The 17,102-nt window shown below is 42.7% G+C and overlaps 1 protein-coding gene across 1 annotated transcript; it reads right to left on the bottom strand.

Moving 5' to 3' along the window:
- Positions 1-15,197: 15,197 nt before the first annotated feature.
- Positions 15,198-16,863, bottom strand: LOC121998512 (UDP-glycosyltransferase CGT-like). Its single transcript, XM_042553464.1, has one exon. The coding sequence runs from the start codon at positions 16,805-16,807 to the stop codon at positions 15,395-15,397; it is 1,413 nt and encodes a 470-aa protein (XP_042409398.1). The 5' UTR covers positions 16,808-16,863; the 3' UTR covers positions 15,198-15,394.
- Between the last annotated feature and the right edge of the window lie 239 nt (positions 16,864-17,102).

The following is a 17,102-nucleotide window of genomic DNA, read 5'->3' as shown; positions in this document are numbered from 1 at the left end:
GGGTTGCAGTGAGTTTTGAACCTGCGATCTGTGGCCCAAACAAAACCTGCCCAACCAGCTGAGCTACACGGTTTTTGTTAATCATATATGGAGCGATATATATTTAACTAGTAGTTAGGAATAAATTGGACGCGGCTGAGAATCGAAGCCCAGACCTGTGGCTTCGAGCAAAACTCAACGGACCAACTGCGCCAGCGGTCTTTGCTAATCTGATATGCAGCGACAAGTATATAAGGTAAAGTTAGAAATGAAAATAACCTAAGGTATAAGATTTAAATCTTATTTCGAAAACCTAAAATTTTCTCTCAAAATTCTTTTCCTCTTCTCCTTGCGTGCGACGGCGCCGCTTCTGCCGAGCGAAGGAAATACGAAGCTTTAGCTTCGTCTCCGGCGGCCGGCGAGGGTTTTTCCCGGTGAGATCTTCACAATCGTGAGTCCCCTTCATCGAGGAGAAGGTGTTGCCTCAAGGGATCACGGGAATCTTCACCTATCCGGAACCCTAGACTTCTCCTTTCCGGTTGTAAGTCCAAGATTGCTCGGTGAGTTGCTTCTCACCTGCAGTAGGAGTAGTTCCGCAACATTGATCTTCTTTTCCTTTCGATTTCGGAATTCGATTTCATTCCTTATCATCCACAGCATGTCTTTTTGTTTCGGATTTATGCTAGTCCTTGTGTTGATTTCGGAGCATGTTTCATGAAGCTTGTATTTTTTCCTTTGTTGCTGCCGTGAACCCAAAAAGAAAGAAGAGAAGGATAGTTTAGGTTAGGCATGAAGAACAGATTCGAATCTAGGTTATCAATGATAATTCTCCTACCTTTGATGTCATGAGTTTGTTAAAGAAGAGGAGAAGGAATTTGAATGGGTAGGCATGTTGTTTAGACCTTTGCTTAGATATACTTCTTTTATTGTTTTTTTCTGGTATTATTATGTCCCCATGGAATGGAGCTTTGGAATTTATTCTTAGCTTGGGTCTGAAACAAGTGATTTTTGCTTGTCATGTTCAAGGAAGTATAGATGGATTCGGGTTAACGAGGGCATGAAATTGTAAACGTTGTATCTCTTAAAGCGTGAGCCTTTGATGTGCACTTCTGTATATCAAGTAGCTTGTGAGGTTGAATCACATATATAGCATTGCAGTTTAAGCCTTCTAACAGTAACTTTTATTTGTTATCACATTTATGTGTACAGCCCTTCCATGCTATTACAAAATAACAGTAGCTTTGTTTGTTATCAAGTGAACATGGACAATCTTAACAGTAGCTTTGTGTGAACACCAGTAGCCTTAACAATCTTCATTGTTATTAGTTGAACATCAGTAGAATTCATTTGCTATTAATTAAGCATGATCAGTTCCCTTTGCCATTAGATGTGCACGGTGATACTTTTTAGTCTCTTTTGCTATTAGAATATCTTGAGCATGCAGTTATTAGTTTCTTTGCTATTACATAAGCATGAGTTTCTATCTTTAAGAACTATAAGCAAGAAAGACTAAGGTTTAGACTTGATTTCAATTCCAGAAGATTGAATATCAAAAGCGCACACAAGGTGTTTGCTTAAATGCCAAGTAAGGGCAAGTATAAAGAAGTTATAGTTAAAAAGAAAGTATTTTACTTTTAAAGGGCATATACCGGACACAAGGTCCAAGGGATGGGCTCCAAGATGCCCCTAGGCACAAAGCCTAGAAGTATCTTAGTAGTTTCGGGATTAGCTACCTCGATTCTTATTAAGAATGCGCGCTAAGTGGTACAATGCCGGGCCCAAAAGAAGTTTATTATTATTTTGAAGTATTAAAGTATAAGTTTTGAAACAAATGAAACGAGCTTCAAATCTGTCTAGAATTAAAAAGTTAGTTTTCTTGTTATTTGAAGCATGCAGTAGTAGTTTCAATTGTTTCCTTGCTACTAGATTATTCAGCCTGTTTAGCTTTACATGTTTAGTAGTTTTACATGTTTAGAAGTTTTACATGTTTAGTAGCTTTACATGTTTAGTAGTTTTACATGTTTAGAAGTTTTACATGTTTAGTAGCTTTACATGTTTAGTAGTTTTACATGTTTAGTATGCTTCTTTTATAGTTTCATTCCTATGAGCATGATTAGCTATACATGTTTAGTATTTCAGTTAGCATGATTCCTTTGCTATATATGAGCATGAGTAGTTTTATATGTTAGCATTCAGTTTTAGCATGTTTTTATTTATATACATGCATATCGAGTTTTTGTGAGTAGATAGCGCTCACTAAGCTTTTTGCTTATAGACTGCATTTCCTCCTACTGCAGATAAAGGGAAAGAAAAGATACAGTGAAGGAAGGCGACAAGGAGATGCAAGAGGAGTGTGTGATGTGTGGACTATGGAGGTCCTTGGGACTTAGCTAAAGAACTCATTTAGTTTAAGAATTTGTTTAGTTTAATTTCTTATTAAGTTGATAAGAGAATTATGTAGTAAGAGGTTATGTTTTCGGTTTTTCATTATCTGCATGATTTGAATTATTAAACTACGTGGTTGTGGTTAGTTTTCATTTCTTATTAAACTGCATGGTTGATTGAAATATATTTCCAGCCGCCTGTGGCTGAGTATATTATGCTTGTATTATGGAAAATGGTCACCGGTACAGGGGAGACTCTGCCGAAATTTTTCGGTAGGGTTTTCCATGTGATTTTTAATAAACTGGTTAAGTAGAGTAGTAGATAAGTAACGGTCACTCTTAGAGAGTAGTAGTAGTAGTAAGAAGGGTGATCGTTACAAAATAACCATGCCTTTGAGGTTTTCCAAATAGTCCTATCTAGGGGTGTAAATGAGCCAAGCCGCTCGTGAGCTATTCGAAACTCGATTCAATAAAAGCTCGTTTGAGCTCATTTAATGAGGCTTGTTAAGATAAACAAACCAAACTCAAGTTTCACAATATTCAGCTCATTAGCTCGTGAACATATTCGTTAAGCTCATAAATCAACTTTTAAATAAAAAAATAATAGTTTTGATATTGAATTTATAGATTTTACATTCTACTTATGAAAAACATAGACAAATATATTAAATTTATTTATTAGAATAAAATTATAAATTTTAACAAGAATATTATAATTTTTTAAAAATATATAATTTAGTTTTTAATGAATATTTAAATTTATAATTTATATTTATTAAACTCGTTTAGGCTTGATAAAAGCTCGAATAAGCTCGTGAGGCATAAATATATTTGTTAAATAAAACTCGAGCTCGGCTCGATTATAAACGAGCCAAACTCAAACATCCAAGAGTTCAGCTCGGCTCTGTTAGTGCAGCGGAGGCTGGCAAGAGGGGGGTGAATTGCCTGAAAAATAAAAACAATACCCTCCTCGTGTTTTCAACTCAAAAAATACAATAGCAATAATAAAATAACTGAAATAAAAAAAATAGAAATAAAACAAAGACTCAGCAGTTAACCTGTTTATAACCAAGAAGGTTGTTAATCCAAGGCGATGAAAAGCCCACTAGAAAAAGTCTCCTTTACTAAAGGCGGAGAAACCTTTTACACTCTAACAGCTCAGAACTATTGCTAGGAATGAATCCAGGGTTGATTAAACAATTGATAAATAATTCCTAGCTCCAGGGGCCTTTATATAGCCTCTGGAAATTCTATCTCGGGTGTTCAAGGCGCCTCCAATAGAGGTTCAAGGCGCCTCCATCGAGTGGGCGGATAAAACTTTATCCGAAAGCTCAACAGCCACTTTGGCCAGGTTCGAGGCGCCTCCAACAAGCATTGAAGGCGCCTTCAAGCTTTGATGAAGGCGCCTTGAGCTTGAATTCTAGCTCACTTTTTCCTTCGCTTTGACTTCCGAAGCTCCGTTCTTTTAGGTGATTCCGGCCAACCGAAATAGGGCTCACCCGAATCTAATTCCCGACCTTCTCCTCGAGTAGCCTTCCTCCCCGGCTTAACATCCCTCGAACGTCGCGCATATTCTTCTCGCCCACCGATGTACTCTTCCGCAGCTCTCTCGTCCTTCGGATGCACCGAGCTCGTCGGCTCCCTTCCCGTGTCGTCCTTCTTGTTTGATGCGTCTTCCGCTTGACTTCCTGTGCTCCTAAGCTCCTGCACACTCAGACACAGGGATCAAACACAAAGCAGGACCTAACCAACTAGGTTGATCACATCAAAACAACCACAGGGTCCAACAATCTCTCTCTTTTTGATGTGCATCAATCCAAGTGCAAGTTAGGGTAAAAATAGAGAAAAAGTAATTAAGTAACATGTTAAGCATAAATTTGTAATAAATAAAATTGCAACTATTTAATTAAGAGTTAAATAGAATTTTTCAAAAATATTTAAACTCAGAGTTTAAACTCTCTCTCCCCCTAAACTTGTACCTATCTCTCCCCCTTTGATCACAGCAAAAACGGGGTAATAATAAGAGAATATGAATTTTTAGAATATTCCAAAAAAATTTCTAGGTAAACTGAATTTTTTTTTCTTAGAATTTTCTAAAAAAAAATTCTAAGTAAACTGAATTTTTAGAATTTTTCAAAAAAAAATAGAATTTCTAAATTAAAATAAATTTTTTGAATTTTCCAAAAATTTCTAAACAAAAATGAATTTTTAGAGTTTTCTAAGAAAGTGTTTGAAAAACTTTCAAAGCATTATTTAATTCTAGTTTTAATGCTTTTTCAGAAATTAAACATTTTATTTCAATATTTTAGCTTCCAGGTCGTGGCGAGGTACTAGGCCTTCTTGGTTATTAGAGCAACAACCACTTCCTTAGACAAAGCCTCATAAATAAATTTTAACGTTTAACTTTCTTGCTGAAAACTTTAATAATAAGAGAAATTTATTCTAATAAAGCTTTTGGAACCCAATAGATATTCCTTTCTACTGGATTAATCAGAAACTTAGGGGGTACATAATTCTTGAGAATTTTTCTGAATTGACCCTGATGCTTTCTTACATACCAATTCAAATTTTCATAAATCTTAAGTTTTTATTTTTGAAAAACATTTGTTTTAAAACATGAATCAGTTTTCAAATTTTTAATTTCTAATTTTAAATTATCATTTTCTGATTTCAATTTATCCAACATTCTATTTAAGTCAGCATTCTCTTTTTCTAATTTGAATAAATCTTTAGAAAGAGACTTAATAAATTAAAAGGACTGAGTCGGGGTTAGATTACATACCTTACCTCACTTGATGATATTCCCCCTTCATCGTCGCTTTTTCTTCTGATGATCCTCCCCCTCCCTTCATCTATGCTCATTTCTAAGCTTGACTCTTCTTCCAGTTGATGGTTCGCCATTAGCGTTAACCCCGTGAAGGCTTCAACTTCGGATTCAGAGGACGAGTCTGAGCACGTGGCCTTCAGGATCTTGAATCTGGAGGATTCTGGCTTCTTGTACTTTATCTTATCCTTCTCTTTCTCCTTTTTCTTTAATTTTGGGCAGTCATCTTTGATGTGCCCTTCTTCGTTGCAATTGTAGCAATGAACCGTTCTTTTTCTTTACTGATGCCTCTTTGTCTGTGATCTAAATTTATTAGAATTAAAAAATTTATTGAAGCGTCTTACCAATAGTGTCGCTTCGGATTCGTCGATCGAGGCTTCAGAGTCAGAACCGTTTGCTCTTGCTTTCAAAGCAATGTTCTGACTTGTCTTTTCTACTTCAATGGGCTTTGCAATTCGAGATTCATGAAGTTCAAAAGTTGAAAATAGATTTTCTAAAGTACTTACCTCGAAATCCTTAGAGATGTAGTACGCATCTACTAAGGACGCCCATTCTTGAGTTCTCGGGAAGGCGTTGAGCGCGTCTCGGATTGAATCTCGATTTGTTACCGATTCTCTGAGATTGTTGAGTTGTGTGATCAGCTCTTTGATCCTCGCTTGGAGTTGCGCTACCTTCTCACCTTGGTTCATCCGGAGGTTCGTAAGTTGAGTCTGGAGGATATCGCGTCTTGCAAGCTTCACTTCGGATGTACCTTCATGAAGCTCCGGGAATTTTTCCCAGAGGTCTTTCGCGGAGTCGTAGCTTCCGATCCAACTTACCTCTTGTGGTGGCAGCATGCTAAGCAGATGGAACTCTGCTTTTCCGTTGGCGACGAAATTAGCTTGCTCCTTTTTCGTCCAGGTGTATTCTTCCTTATCTTTTAGAACTGCATAGCCATATTTCATGATTAAACAAATATCAAATTCTGTCTTGAAAAATACCTCCATCCGGCGTTTCCATGTCGCGAAGTCTCCGTCGAACTTCGGGGGATGAATGCTTGTCTCGGCCATCGTCTTGATCTTCGTTCTTCAGTCGATGGTTAGTCCTTCTGAGGCGGTCTGGCTCTGATACCAATTGTAGGTGCAGCGGAGGCCAGCAATAGGGAGGTGAATTGCTTGAAAAATAAAAGTTATACCCTCCTCGTGTTTTCAACTCAAAAATGTAATAGCAATAATAAAATAACTGAAATGAAGAAACAGAAATAAAGCAGAGACTAAGAAGTTAACCTGGTTATAACCAAGAAGGTTGTTAATTCAGGGTGATGAGAAGCGCACTAGAAAAAGTCTCCTTTACTGAAGGCGGAGAAGCCTTTTACACTCTAACAGCTCAGAACTATTGCTAAAATATGATTACAGAGTTGATTGAACAATTGATCAATAATTCCTAGCTCCAAGGGCCTTTATATAGCCTCTGGAAATTCTATCTCGGATGTTCAAGGTGCCTCCATAGAGGTCCAAGGCACCTCCATCGAGTGGGCGGATAAAACTTTATCCGAAAGTTCGACAGCCACTTTGGCCAGGTCCGAGGCACCTCCAACAAGCATTGAAGGTGCCTTCAAGATGAAGGCGCCTTCAAGCTTTGATGAAGGTGCCTTGAGCTTGAATTTCAGCTCACTTTTTCCTTCGCTTTGACTTCCGAAGCTCCGTTCTTTTGGGTGATTCCGGCCAACCGAAATAGGGCTCACCCGAACCCAATTCCTGGCCTTCTCCTCGAGCAGCCTTCCTCCCCGGCTTAACGTCCCTCGAACACCGTGCATGTTCTTCTCGCCCACCGATGTACTATTCCGCAGCTCTCTCATCCTTCGGACGCACCAAGCCTGTCGGCTCCCTTCCCGTGGCGTCCTTCTCACTAGCTGCGTCTTCCGCTCGACTTCATGCTCTCCTAAGCTCCTACACACTCAAACACAGGGATCAAACACAAAGTAAGACCTAACCAACTTGGTTGATCACATCAAAATAACCACAGGGTCCAACAGGCTCGGATCGATTACACCCCTAGTCCTATCCACTGAACTTATTACAAAACCTTGGTCTAACTAGTTAGGATTTGTAAAGGGTAGCTTCGGTTAATTCCACTTAGCCAAATGCACCAGGTCAAAATCATATCTTCCTAGACATGCATAGACTAAGCTTCCCCAACGTACTATCATCCAAAACTTCACTAGTACCGTTGGTCAAGTTAAACTATTTTCCCTTTGAAGTAGTCCTAATTACCCTGCTGGGCAGCTTGGTTTTGGTTACCCTGTCGGGTAGATTATTTTTGGAGGTGCCAGCTATTCTGGAGCCTCCCCCTGAATTATTGGCCTTTATTTTTTATTTTTAGTTTTTGGTTTATGTCTGTTATTTTTATAGTTATAATTGACTTGATGATATTCTAAGTTTTGGTAGATTTTAAAATATTTAGATTTTGAATTTGTTGGTCTAGATTTGTATTTTGGTTTTTGATTTTATTTATTCAACTTTACATAATATATTTTTTCTTTGGATATGTAATATTGGTTAAGTCCTACTTGCGTGGTTAAGCACGCTTTAACTCAAGCTTTACTTGATTGTTTGTGTTGGGTTATTAACGATTTAAATGTTTTATTTGAACTTGACTTGTAGCCAAGTCCAATTTTGTTGTAAATTACTTTTTGATTATTTAAAATTAGATCTAAATTCTTGGAACTTGTTGTAAATTTCTCTAAAAGATCTTTTAATTTATTAATTTCTGTTTTTAGTGTTAAATTTTCTTTTTCAAGTGTTAGGTCTTGAGTTGGATTAGAATTTGTGAATTGTTCCTTGAGGTTTTTGGTTTTTCTCAAGGAGCAATTTATTTTCATTTTCTATTGAGATTAGTTTTCTATTTAATATAATTTTAAAAAACTTTTTATTCAAACTAGAGTATATCTCTTCGGGGCCTTCGGAAACGAGTATGGACTCGTGGCTCGATTCAGGTTCGGACCCGTCTTCCGATTTGTCCTCCGATTCTGCTTCGCGAGCCATCAGTGCGAGATGACTCTGGTGCTTCTGATTTTCGACCTCCGATTCTTCTAAAGACGAGTCATCCCATGTCACTTTGAGAGTCTTCTTCTTGGTTGTCTTCATCTTGTCGCTCTTCAATCTCGAGCACTCATTCTTGTAGTGTCCCTTCTTATTACACCCGAAGCACATTACGCTCCTTGGTTCGGTTGGGGAATTGATCTTCTGCAGGTCCTTCTTGTTGAAGCTCTTCTTCCTCCTGGTGAACATTTTCCTTACCAGGTTCACCAGGTACTCTTCATCTTCAGAATCCTGGTTAGACTCATCTTCAACCTCAGGCTTGTTTTTCGTCCTTTTCTTAGAGGAACCTACAAACAAGGCAACACCTTTCTCGGTCCTGGCATAAGTTTGCTCCTGCAATTCTAATTCGCAAAATAGTTCGTCTAATTTTAACTTAGATAGATTTTTTGAAATCTTGTAGGCATCCACGATAGATGCCCACAGGGTATTACATGGAAAGGCATTCAGTGTGTACCTGATCAGATCGCGATTCTCCATTTGGTGGCCTATCGCGTGGACTCCATTGAGGATGACTTTGATCCTCGCATGCAGTTGACTTACGATTTCTCCTTCCTATATTTTAATATTAAATAACTTATTTAAAAGGAGATCACGTTTCGTTACCTTGCCGTCATTTGTTCCTTCATGTAGCTCGATCAACTTGTCCCATAGTTCTTTCGTATTCTGGTGCGGTCCTACTCGGTTCAACTCTTCCTTCGTCAGTCCACATTATAGGGTGTTGAGTGCTTTGAAGTCTGTTGACGATTTTTTCTTCATGTCTGGAGTCTACTGTTCCGGGTCCAGTGGAATTCCAGAGTTGTCGACCGACACCTTGTAGCCTCTGGTGACGCTGAACCATTGGTCGAAATTGGTCTTCAGGTAGACCTCCATCCGCTTCTTCCAGTATGGAAAATCATCCCCGTTGAATAGGGGAAGACGTACTGTGCTGAAGCCTTCAATTTGAGACATTTTAATCTGCACACAAGTAAACAAATAGACACAAAGATCCCAAGACTAGGTCTTGGATTAGTAGTATGGAATAAAATAAAAGAAAACTAAAAACTGAATTAGTATTGTACCAATTCAGATTAATTGCGACGAAAAATATTTCAAAAAGGTAATAATACCAGTTTGGAATGTGATGAGAAACTGAAAATCGAAGAAAAAGAAATAAACGAGTTTCACCCCCTGTCTGATTGGTTGTTGCACCAAATCAGAGCGGTACCTGCTCTGATACCACTTGTTGGATCGATGAGTTTCACTAGAGGGGGGATGAATAGCAATTTAAAACTTTAAACGAGTAAGCAGCGAAAAAGTGAAAACAACAACACGCTAATAAGGGTCGATTTACTTGGTTCGGAGCCTTCAACAACTCCTACTCCAAGGCCCGCACTCGTTGAGTGTTTTCGTTGGACAATCACTAATAATTCGAATAGTTATTACAAATTAAGTACAGGAATGATTTAGAGAAGATAGAAAACTGACAATGAGAAAATAAAGACAGAAAAAGAAATAACACTCGTCGGAGAGTCTTCGCAACGTCGCAGGAGCACAGGAGAGCAGATCGTCAGTTGTTCGTTGTTTGCTCCGTGCTTCACCCTCCTTATATAGGAGGCTCGAGGCGCTCTGATCCCCTCCGGATGCCCTGAATATGATGTAGCCAAGCCAACCAGGGTACTCCACGTGGCGAGGCTCGTTTGGGGATAAAACTTGCCTCTGGGCGCCCGGGTCACTTCCGGGCGCTCGGACCTCCGGGCGTCTGGACCCTTGTTCTCCAGAAATTTCCTTCCTACAAGAAAACGTTAGTCCGAAGCAATGTAAATTATATATCTTGCAAAACAAAGTGTTAGCACAGTTTACAATAAAACAGAATAGTAATTAGATTCTGTCTCCTCGAGACTAGAATCTAGTCACGATCTCGACTTAGATATCCGAAATAGATCTAAGTCGGATCGACGCCTAATGTTCCCTTCCCGGGAACACGTCGTCACAGTCACTCCCCTCCGGTGACTTACCTTAACTTACCTGCCAGACGTCCGGTCAGCCCTTTGCCCGTCTGGACTTCGTGCCAGCTATCCGGTCAGCCCATCGACCTAGCTGGACTTTGTGCCAAACGTCCGGTTAGTCCGTCGACCCGTTTGGACTTCATGCCAGCTATCCAGTTGGCCCGTCAACCTGGCTGGGCTTCGTGCCAGACATCCAGTCAGCCCGTCGACCTGTCTGGTCTTTGCCTGCACACTCGATTATAGTGTTAGATAACAACAAAACTAACTTAACCTATTTTGTCATTCATCAAAACTTGAGTTAGACCGTTAGTACTAACCGCGCCAACAAATACAACTCTGTCCGACTCAAAAATAATGCGAAAGTCATACTTGCTTAACAATGATCTGGATACTAGATTTTTCCGAATCTCCAGAACATGCAACACATTGTTTAGAGTAAGGTCCTTGCCCAAGGTCATCTTCAACACCATATTTTCTTAGCCCATGATGTCCGAGGTTGCTGAGTTCTCCATGAACAGTTTGTTGGATCGAGATGTGCTAGAGGAGGGGGGGGGTGAATAGCACTCGTGGCTATTTTGTTCGATTCTATCGGAGTAAATATACGCAGTGGAAATAACGAATGCAATCACAGAGGGACACAAGAAGTTTTACTTCGTTCGGAGCCTAAGGCGACTCCTACTCGAAGGCCCGCGATCCTTGATCGCTTCCGGTGGGCAACAACTATAAGCTCGTAAAAACTATTACAAACTAATTACAATTCAAAGCAGTAAAAAGATTATACCGACAACAAGAGACTAAATCTGAAGCTCCGGGTTGTCGAGGTGTCGTTACAGCACTTCGGGATCGTCTCGTAGGCATCTTGTAGCAGACAGTTCACTTGGAAGACGATGATTCAGGCTGCTGGTCGAGATGTCCTTTTATTGGGCGTTCAAGGCGCCTCCAGTGCCAGTCAAGGCGCCTTGAACCCCAAAACTTATCCATGTTCCTGCGCTGTGATAACCTCCGCTGACTGTTGCTTATCCCAACCTGAAGGCGCCTTCATCAAGCTCCAAGGCGCCTTCAATGGTCCAAGGCGCCTTCAATCCCTATGAAGGCGCCTCCAGCTCCACTTCGCAGCCAGCTTCAGGTTTTGCACCCGAGGCGCCTCCAAGCCTCATGGAGGCGCCTCGGACACTGTTCATCCGAGTTCTTCTTTGTGTTTTTGGTACCTGCAAGTATGTTAATCCAAAAATACCTGCAACACAAAGTTAACACAAAATAATAGTATGAATATGAAATTATGACAGTCTCCGGACTGTCCGGGTCTGACTTCGGATTTCCTGCCGGAAACCCTAGGTCGACCCGACGCCTACTCGGGAACGCGTCCTCACCTACTCCTCTCAGGAGATTTACCTGTTGCCAGTGCGATCCTCCAGATCGACTGGACTTTTGCTCAGCACTCGACGCTTCCGGACTTTCTGCTGGACATCCGCTTCCCGGCTAGTCCAGTCTTTCACCTGGTTCGCGACACCAGGACTTTCCACCTAGGGTTACCACCCCCTAGGACTTTTGCCTGAAGCCATCGACCTGCCAAGACTTTCCGCATAGGGTTACCACCCCCTATGACCTAGGGTTACCACCCCCTAGGGTTTTTCCCTTTGCCTAACCGCAGCTAGGACTTTTCTCCACCTAGGGTTACCACCCCCTAGGACCTAGGGTTACCACCCCCTAGGGTTTTTCACCTGCCTAACCGCAGTTAGGACTTTTCCTGAAATACTCATTCAGCATGTTAGATCACAACACACCTTAACTTTGAATCCTTTGCCATTATCAAAACTTGGGTTCGATCGTCGGATGCTTCTCGCACCAACACAGTTTGTCTCCAGTGACTTCTTCGAAATTGTGGAGCATCTCCTTGTTGCAACACACATGTCTGGTGGCTCCAGTATCGATCCACCATTACCACGAATTTGAACCGACTAGTTTCAGTTCTGAGACCACTGCTCAAATGTCGTCCATTTCTGGTTCCTCGTTCAGGTTAGCCTCCTGCTTCTTCTTTGGCTTCCTGCACTCCAAAGATTTGTGACCTACTTTGTCATAGTTGAAGCACTTCCCAGAGAACTTCTTCTTGTTGATGCCTCCTCTGGGTCCCATATTGGAAGACTTGAGGTTCTTCCGTTTCAAGCTTTGACCGTGCTCGACCACGTTGACTTTCACAATAGCCCGAGAGAATAGTTTCCTCTCTGAACTCTTGTTGTCTTCTTCGATGCGAAGTCTAACAATCAGTTCCTCCACATTCATCTCCTTCCCTTATGCTTCAGGTAGTTCTTGAAGTCCTTCTAGCGGGAGACAGCTTCTCAATTATAACAGCCACCTGGAAGGTTTCACTCAGAATCATCTCTTCTAAGTGGATCTCGTGCAAGATCACCTAAAGCTCCTGGACTTGGCTGATTACCGTCTTGGAGTCAACCATCTTGTAGTCCAGGAATTGGCCCACTATGAACTTCTTGGTCCCTGCATCCTCCGTCTTGTACTTCTTGTCCAGGGACTCCCATAGCTCCTTAGCCATTCTCTTCATGCTATACACAGCATACAGTGAGTCGACAAGATGATTGAGGATGTAGTTTTGAAAAAGGAACTCAGAATGAGTCCATGCCTCCACTGCACTGATGGTCTGCACATCAGCATCCTCAACACGCTTGGGAAGATCCTCGGTCAAGAACCGAGCCAAGTTGAGTGTGGTCAAGTAGAAGAGCATCTTTTGCTGTCACCTTTTGAAGTTCAGTCCACTGAACTTCTCTGGCTTTTCCCCATGACTGATTGACACAGTTCCAATCAGGGCGAAAGGAGTCTTCAAGTGTTGAGTCTATTGCACCTCAACATTCCGCTCTGTGTCCCTCTCAACATAATTGAATCTGTTTCAAGATTGTTCGACAAAACAATCTGTTGCCGGAGACTTTGGGGACTTAGCTGAATTTAAAATTAAACAGAATTTAAATTCAACTTACAATAGAGATGACCTGAGCGGATAATCTCAGATTGCTAGCAAAGGCTGGTTTCTACTAGGTGATGAAGGCAGTCTGCACAATATTGACAGAATGAGCTAATCGGCCGAGCAACACGAGCGGGCACAACAGATCAGAAAGGCTGACCGAGCAGCATGATCGGGAGGCAGAAAGAGGCCGACCAGGTAGTAAGGCCTACCGAGCAAAGTAGTCGTCCGATCATAGAGACTGACTGGGCAGTACGGTCGGGCGGGCAGTAAGGCTGACTGGGCAAGCAAACAGGCCTGGTGAGAGGTAGGTCGGGCGAACCGACTGGCCGACCGAGCGAGCAGACAGGTCAAGCTAACAGACAGGCTGACCGGGTGAGCAGACAAGTCAAGCGATCAAAGAGACATACCGGGCGAGTGGAGAGGTCAATCGAGCGAATGAAGAGACCGACCGAGAGAACTGACCGAGGCCTGCAACTGATGCAGTTTCCTTGAAACAGATCCGCCCCACCTCCGGCTATGCTTCGAGGTTTACTCGGGTCATCTGTTTCCTAGGATATAATGGTTGACCGTGGTTCCACCAAGCACTGGTGGGCACGGCGAACTGAGTGGCACCCGATTGCTATCATGGGCACTCCGCCGAGTAGGAGTTGCACGAAAGATGAGGAGGGAACACTGGTAGAGAGCTGCTGCTTTCTCTGTGTGTATTCTGCCTGTGATCGCAGCCTCCTTATATAGGAGCTCGGATCAACAGCAACGTTAATGGTCGATTAATGACCATTACTCGCCGAGTAGTGAAACGCCGACCGTTCCACTCATTATCACTCAACCGTTTTGATTCTGCATTAATCTCGAATTTAATGCATCCGTAACAAAGACGATGTCAATTCCGCTGCACTCAGGTTCATCGTCTATTTTTAGTAATTCAATTTTGTTGCACTGTAATTTTTGATAATACTAGATCTTGAGCATGTTATCTTTTATTTGAGTTCATATGGATTTAAAATTCATATTTAGAAAACAATTCATCAATTGGTATTAGAGTCATATATTGTTTGATCGATCTTATAATGATAAAGTTAGGATTTTTATCGATTTTCTATGCTTTATGTTAGATTTTGATCTAGTGGCATAAACCAATGTTTAATCGTCAAAAAAATAGATCAGAAAACCTAGGATTAGACTTTAATCAAGTTTTTCATATCTTTCCATAAAGAAAATGAAGAACAACAATAATCGTTGGTATTTTTTGGGATAACCATATCGTTTAATCTAAAAATTGGATTTGCGTCGACATCACTCGACTGCTATGATTTAACAATCCACTAATACGCCTATAAATTATGAACTAAATGTTTTGCAATTGATTTGGAAGTCGATTGAGTTATTATCAATCAATTGCCATTAAGTAGAAATAGTCGCTAATGTAAACTCGGGCACAAAAAGTTTCATTATAAATCAGAACACTCGACTTATTACATCAATCAATTGTCATATAATCGGAGTTACATAAGGTTTATGAATTGACTAGTGAGTTCAATTGCTTTTGTTGGAATTGAGAGTTCGATAACATTTAAATGAGTCAAGTTCAAATCGAGTTCACTTGAATTAAGAGTTCGATAATATCTAAATGAATTAATCTCAAACCAAATTTCAAACAAGCTCAAGTTCATAAAAAATAAACCAAGTCGAATTTGAGTAATTATTTTAAAACTTTAGTTCATTTTAAACTAGATTCGATTAGATTATCTTATCAAACAAGTTTAAACATTTCAAAACTCAACTCATCTTAATTCAGCTCAGCTTGCTTACAATCCAAACTGCGTTCACCCTATGGTCGCCGTCCATTGATCAACCCAGGATCCTCAGCCTGTAGTGGAAAATAATCCAAGCTCCAACCGCAGTAGCTCAAGAAGCCTCCCACCGTCCGGTGCCGCAGTGATAGCAATAATTAAATTGAAGAAGGAACAAAAATAAATTTAAGTAGTGGAAAATAATCCCACTTTTTATTGATGATATGCGGAAAACCTAACATAACATGCCCAATGAAAACAGATGCTAAAATAACTTCAACATAACGATCTATTCTACCGTACCGTCGTTGTTGACTTATTTAATTAATACAAGCACTCTCACCCGCGGAGTCTCTTCTCGTGGATCGCGTGACACAATCAAAGCGTTAAGCTCTCGATGAAGTGCGTTAGCACTTGGTAGGAGGTTCCTCCGACGTCTGCCGCCGCGGCTCCCATCGTCGTGGCCGACGCCCTCAGCCCCTCCGCAGCCATCAGATCCTTCAACCGCTCGCTGATCTCTTCCCCCTTTACTAGCTTCTTTTCTGCCTCCTCTTCTGCCTGCCAGCTCCACCCTTCCACCCAAATCCCCAATCCGCCCCGCGCCAACGCCTCTGCGCTCACCCTCTGGTCGCCGCCCATCGGCCACCCCAGGATCCTCACTCCGTACAGTGCCGCCTCAACCACTGAGTTCCAGCCGCAGTGGCTCAAGAAGCCTCCCACCGCCCGGTGCCGCAGGATCTCCGCCTGCTCTACCCAATCCTTCACCACCATCCCCCTGTCCTTGATCTTAGCCAGGTATTCCTCCCCCAGTAGCTCCTCCAATCCCACCTCCACTTCCGCCCGATCCACCACCTTGCTCTTCACCACCCACAGGAATCTCAACCCGCTCCTCTCCAACCCGATCCCTAACTCCCTTATTTGCTCCGCCTGCATCCCCGTCCGGTTCCCAAAGCCCACGTACACCACCGATCTGTCCGGCTGCCGATCCAGCCAAGCGAACGGCGCCGAGACGGACTCCCCTTCCACGCTCATCGCCGGTACCGGTAGGAGCGGCCCGATCGCCAACACCGGGGGCATATCGGGGGTCACTTTCCCCTCATTGAGCGCCGCGAGCGCTTCGGGCTCCCACGCATGCAAGGTGTTCACTAAAATGCCGTTGGCTTTGGGGAGCGCTTGCCCGTTCTCGAGGAATTGCTTCGCGAAGAGCTGGTTTTGGTCGTGCAGCACCACGGGGACGCTGGATTTCGGCACCGTCCACACCCCGGGGATATCGATGTCGCCGACGCCGGAAGTGTTCTTCGTGGCGAGGTAGGTGGGAAAGTAAGCGCAGAGCGCGAGCATCGCGGCGCAGGAAATGAAGAGGATGTAGCTGGGGATTCCCATTTCCGCGACCGCGGGGAGGTAGGAGGACGCCACCGAGATGTCGACGATTGCGGCGGAAACTGGCGGCGAGGCGTCGGCGAGAACGCGCGGGAGCAGGTGGGCCGAACGGCGGATGGATTCGAAGCGGAGGAAGAAGGGGTCGGCGCAGTTGAGTTCGGATGGGTCGAGCAGTGGGACGTGGATGTCGAGGCGGCGGACGCCGGGGAACGCGGCGAAGAAAGCGTCGACGTGGCGTTCCTCCGCGGCGGAGACCGTGGGATGGGTGGTCAAGAGGGAGACGCGGCAGTCGCGGGCGGAGAGCTGGGCCGCGAGGCGCAGGAAGGGGTTGAGGTGACCCATCCCGGAGCTTGCGAGGAAGACGATATGGGGAGTTCGCCGGCGGTCGGCGTACGGCTGCGGCTCGGGCATCGTTGTATGATCGGCGATCGCGAGCTTGTTTGGTGGAATGGCTTCGACAACAATAGCATGCAATTTAAAACAATGCTCTTGGACGAGCGAATTAAAGCTTCCTGATGGTCACAAAGGAGATCTAACGGCATTGGTGAGTCGAAGAAACTTTCGGGTACAGTAGGTTGTTGTACCTAACTACCGGTACGTATTCACTGCCATTTTCTTGTATTTAGATCCGGAATCCAATGGTGTTGGATTTCACCTAAAATATAATATTACTTTCAGAAAATCTTGTTTTTCTTTTATAATAGAT

Source organism: Zingiber officinale, chromosome 6A (genome assembly GCF_018446385.1).
Source record: "Zingiber officinale cultivar Zhangliang chromosome 6A, Zo_v1.1, whole genome shotgun sequence".
Lineage (NCBI taxonomy): Eukaryota > Viridiplantae > Streptophyta > Magnoliopsida > Zingiberales > Zingiberaceae > Zingiber > Zingiber officinale.
This window is presented reverse-complemented; position numbering and strand designations above follow the sequence as displayed.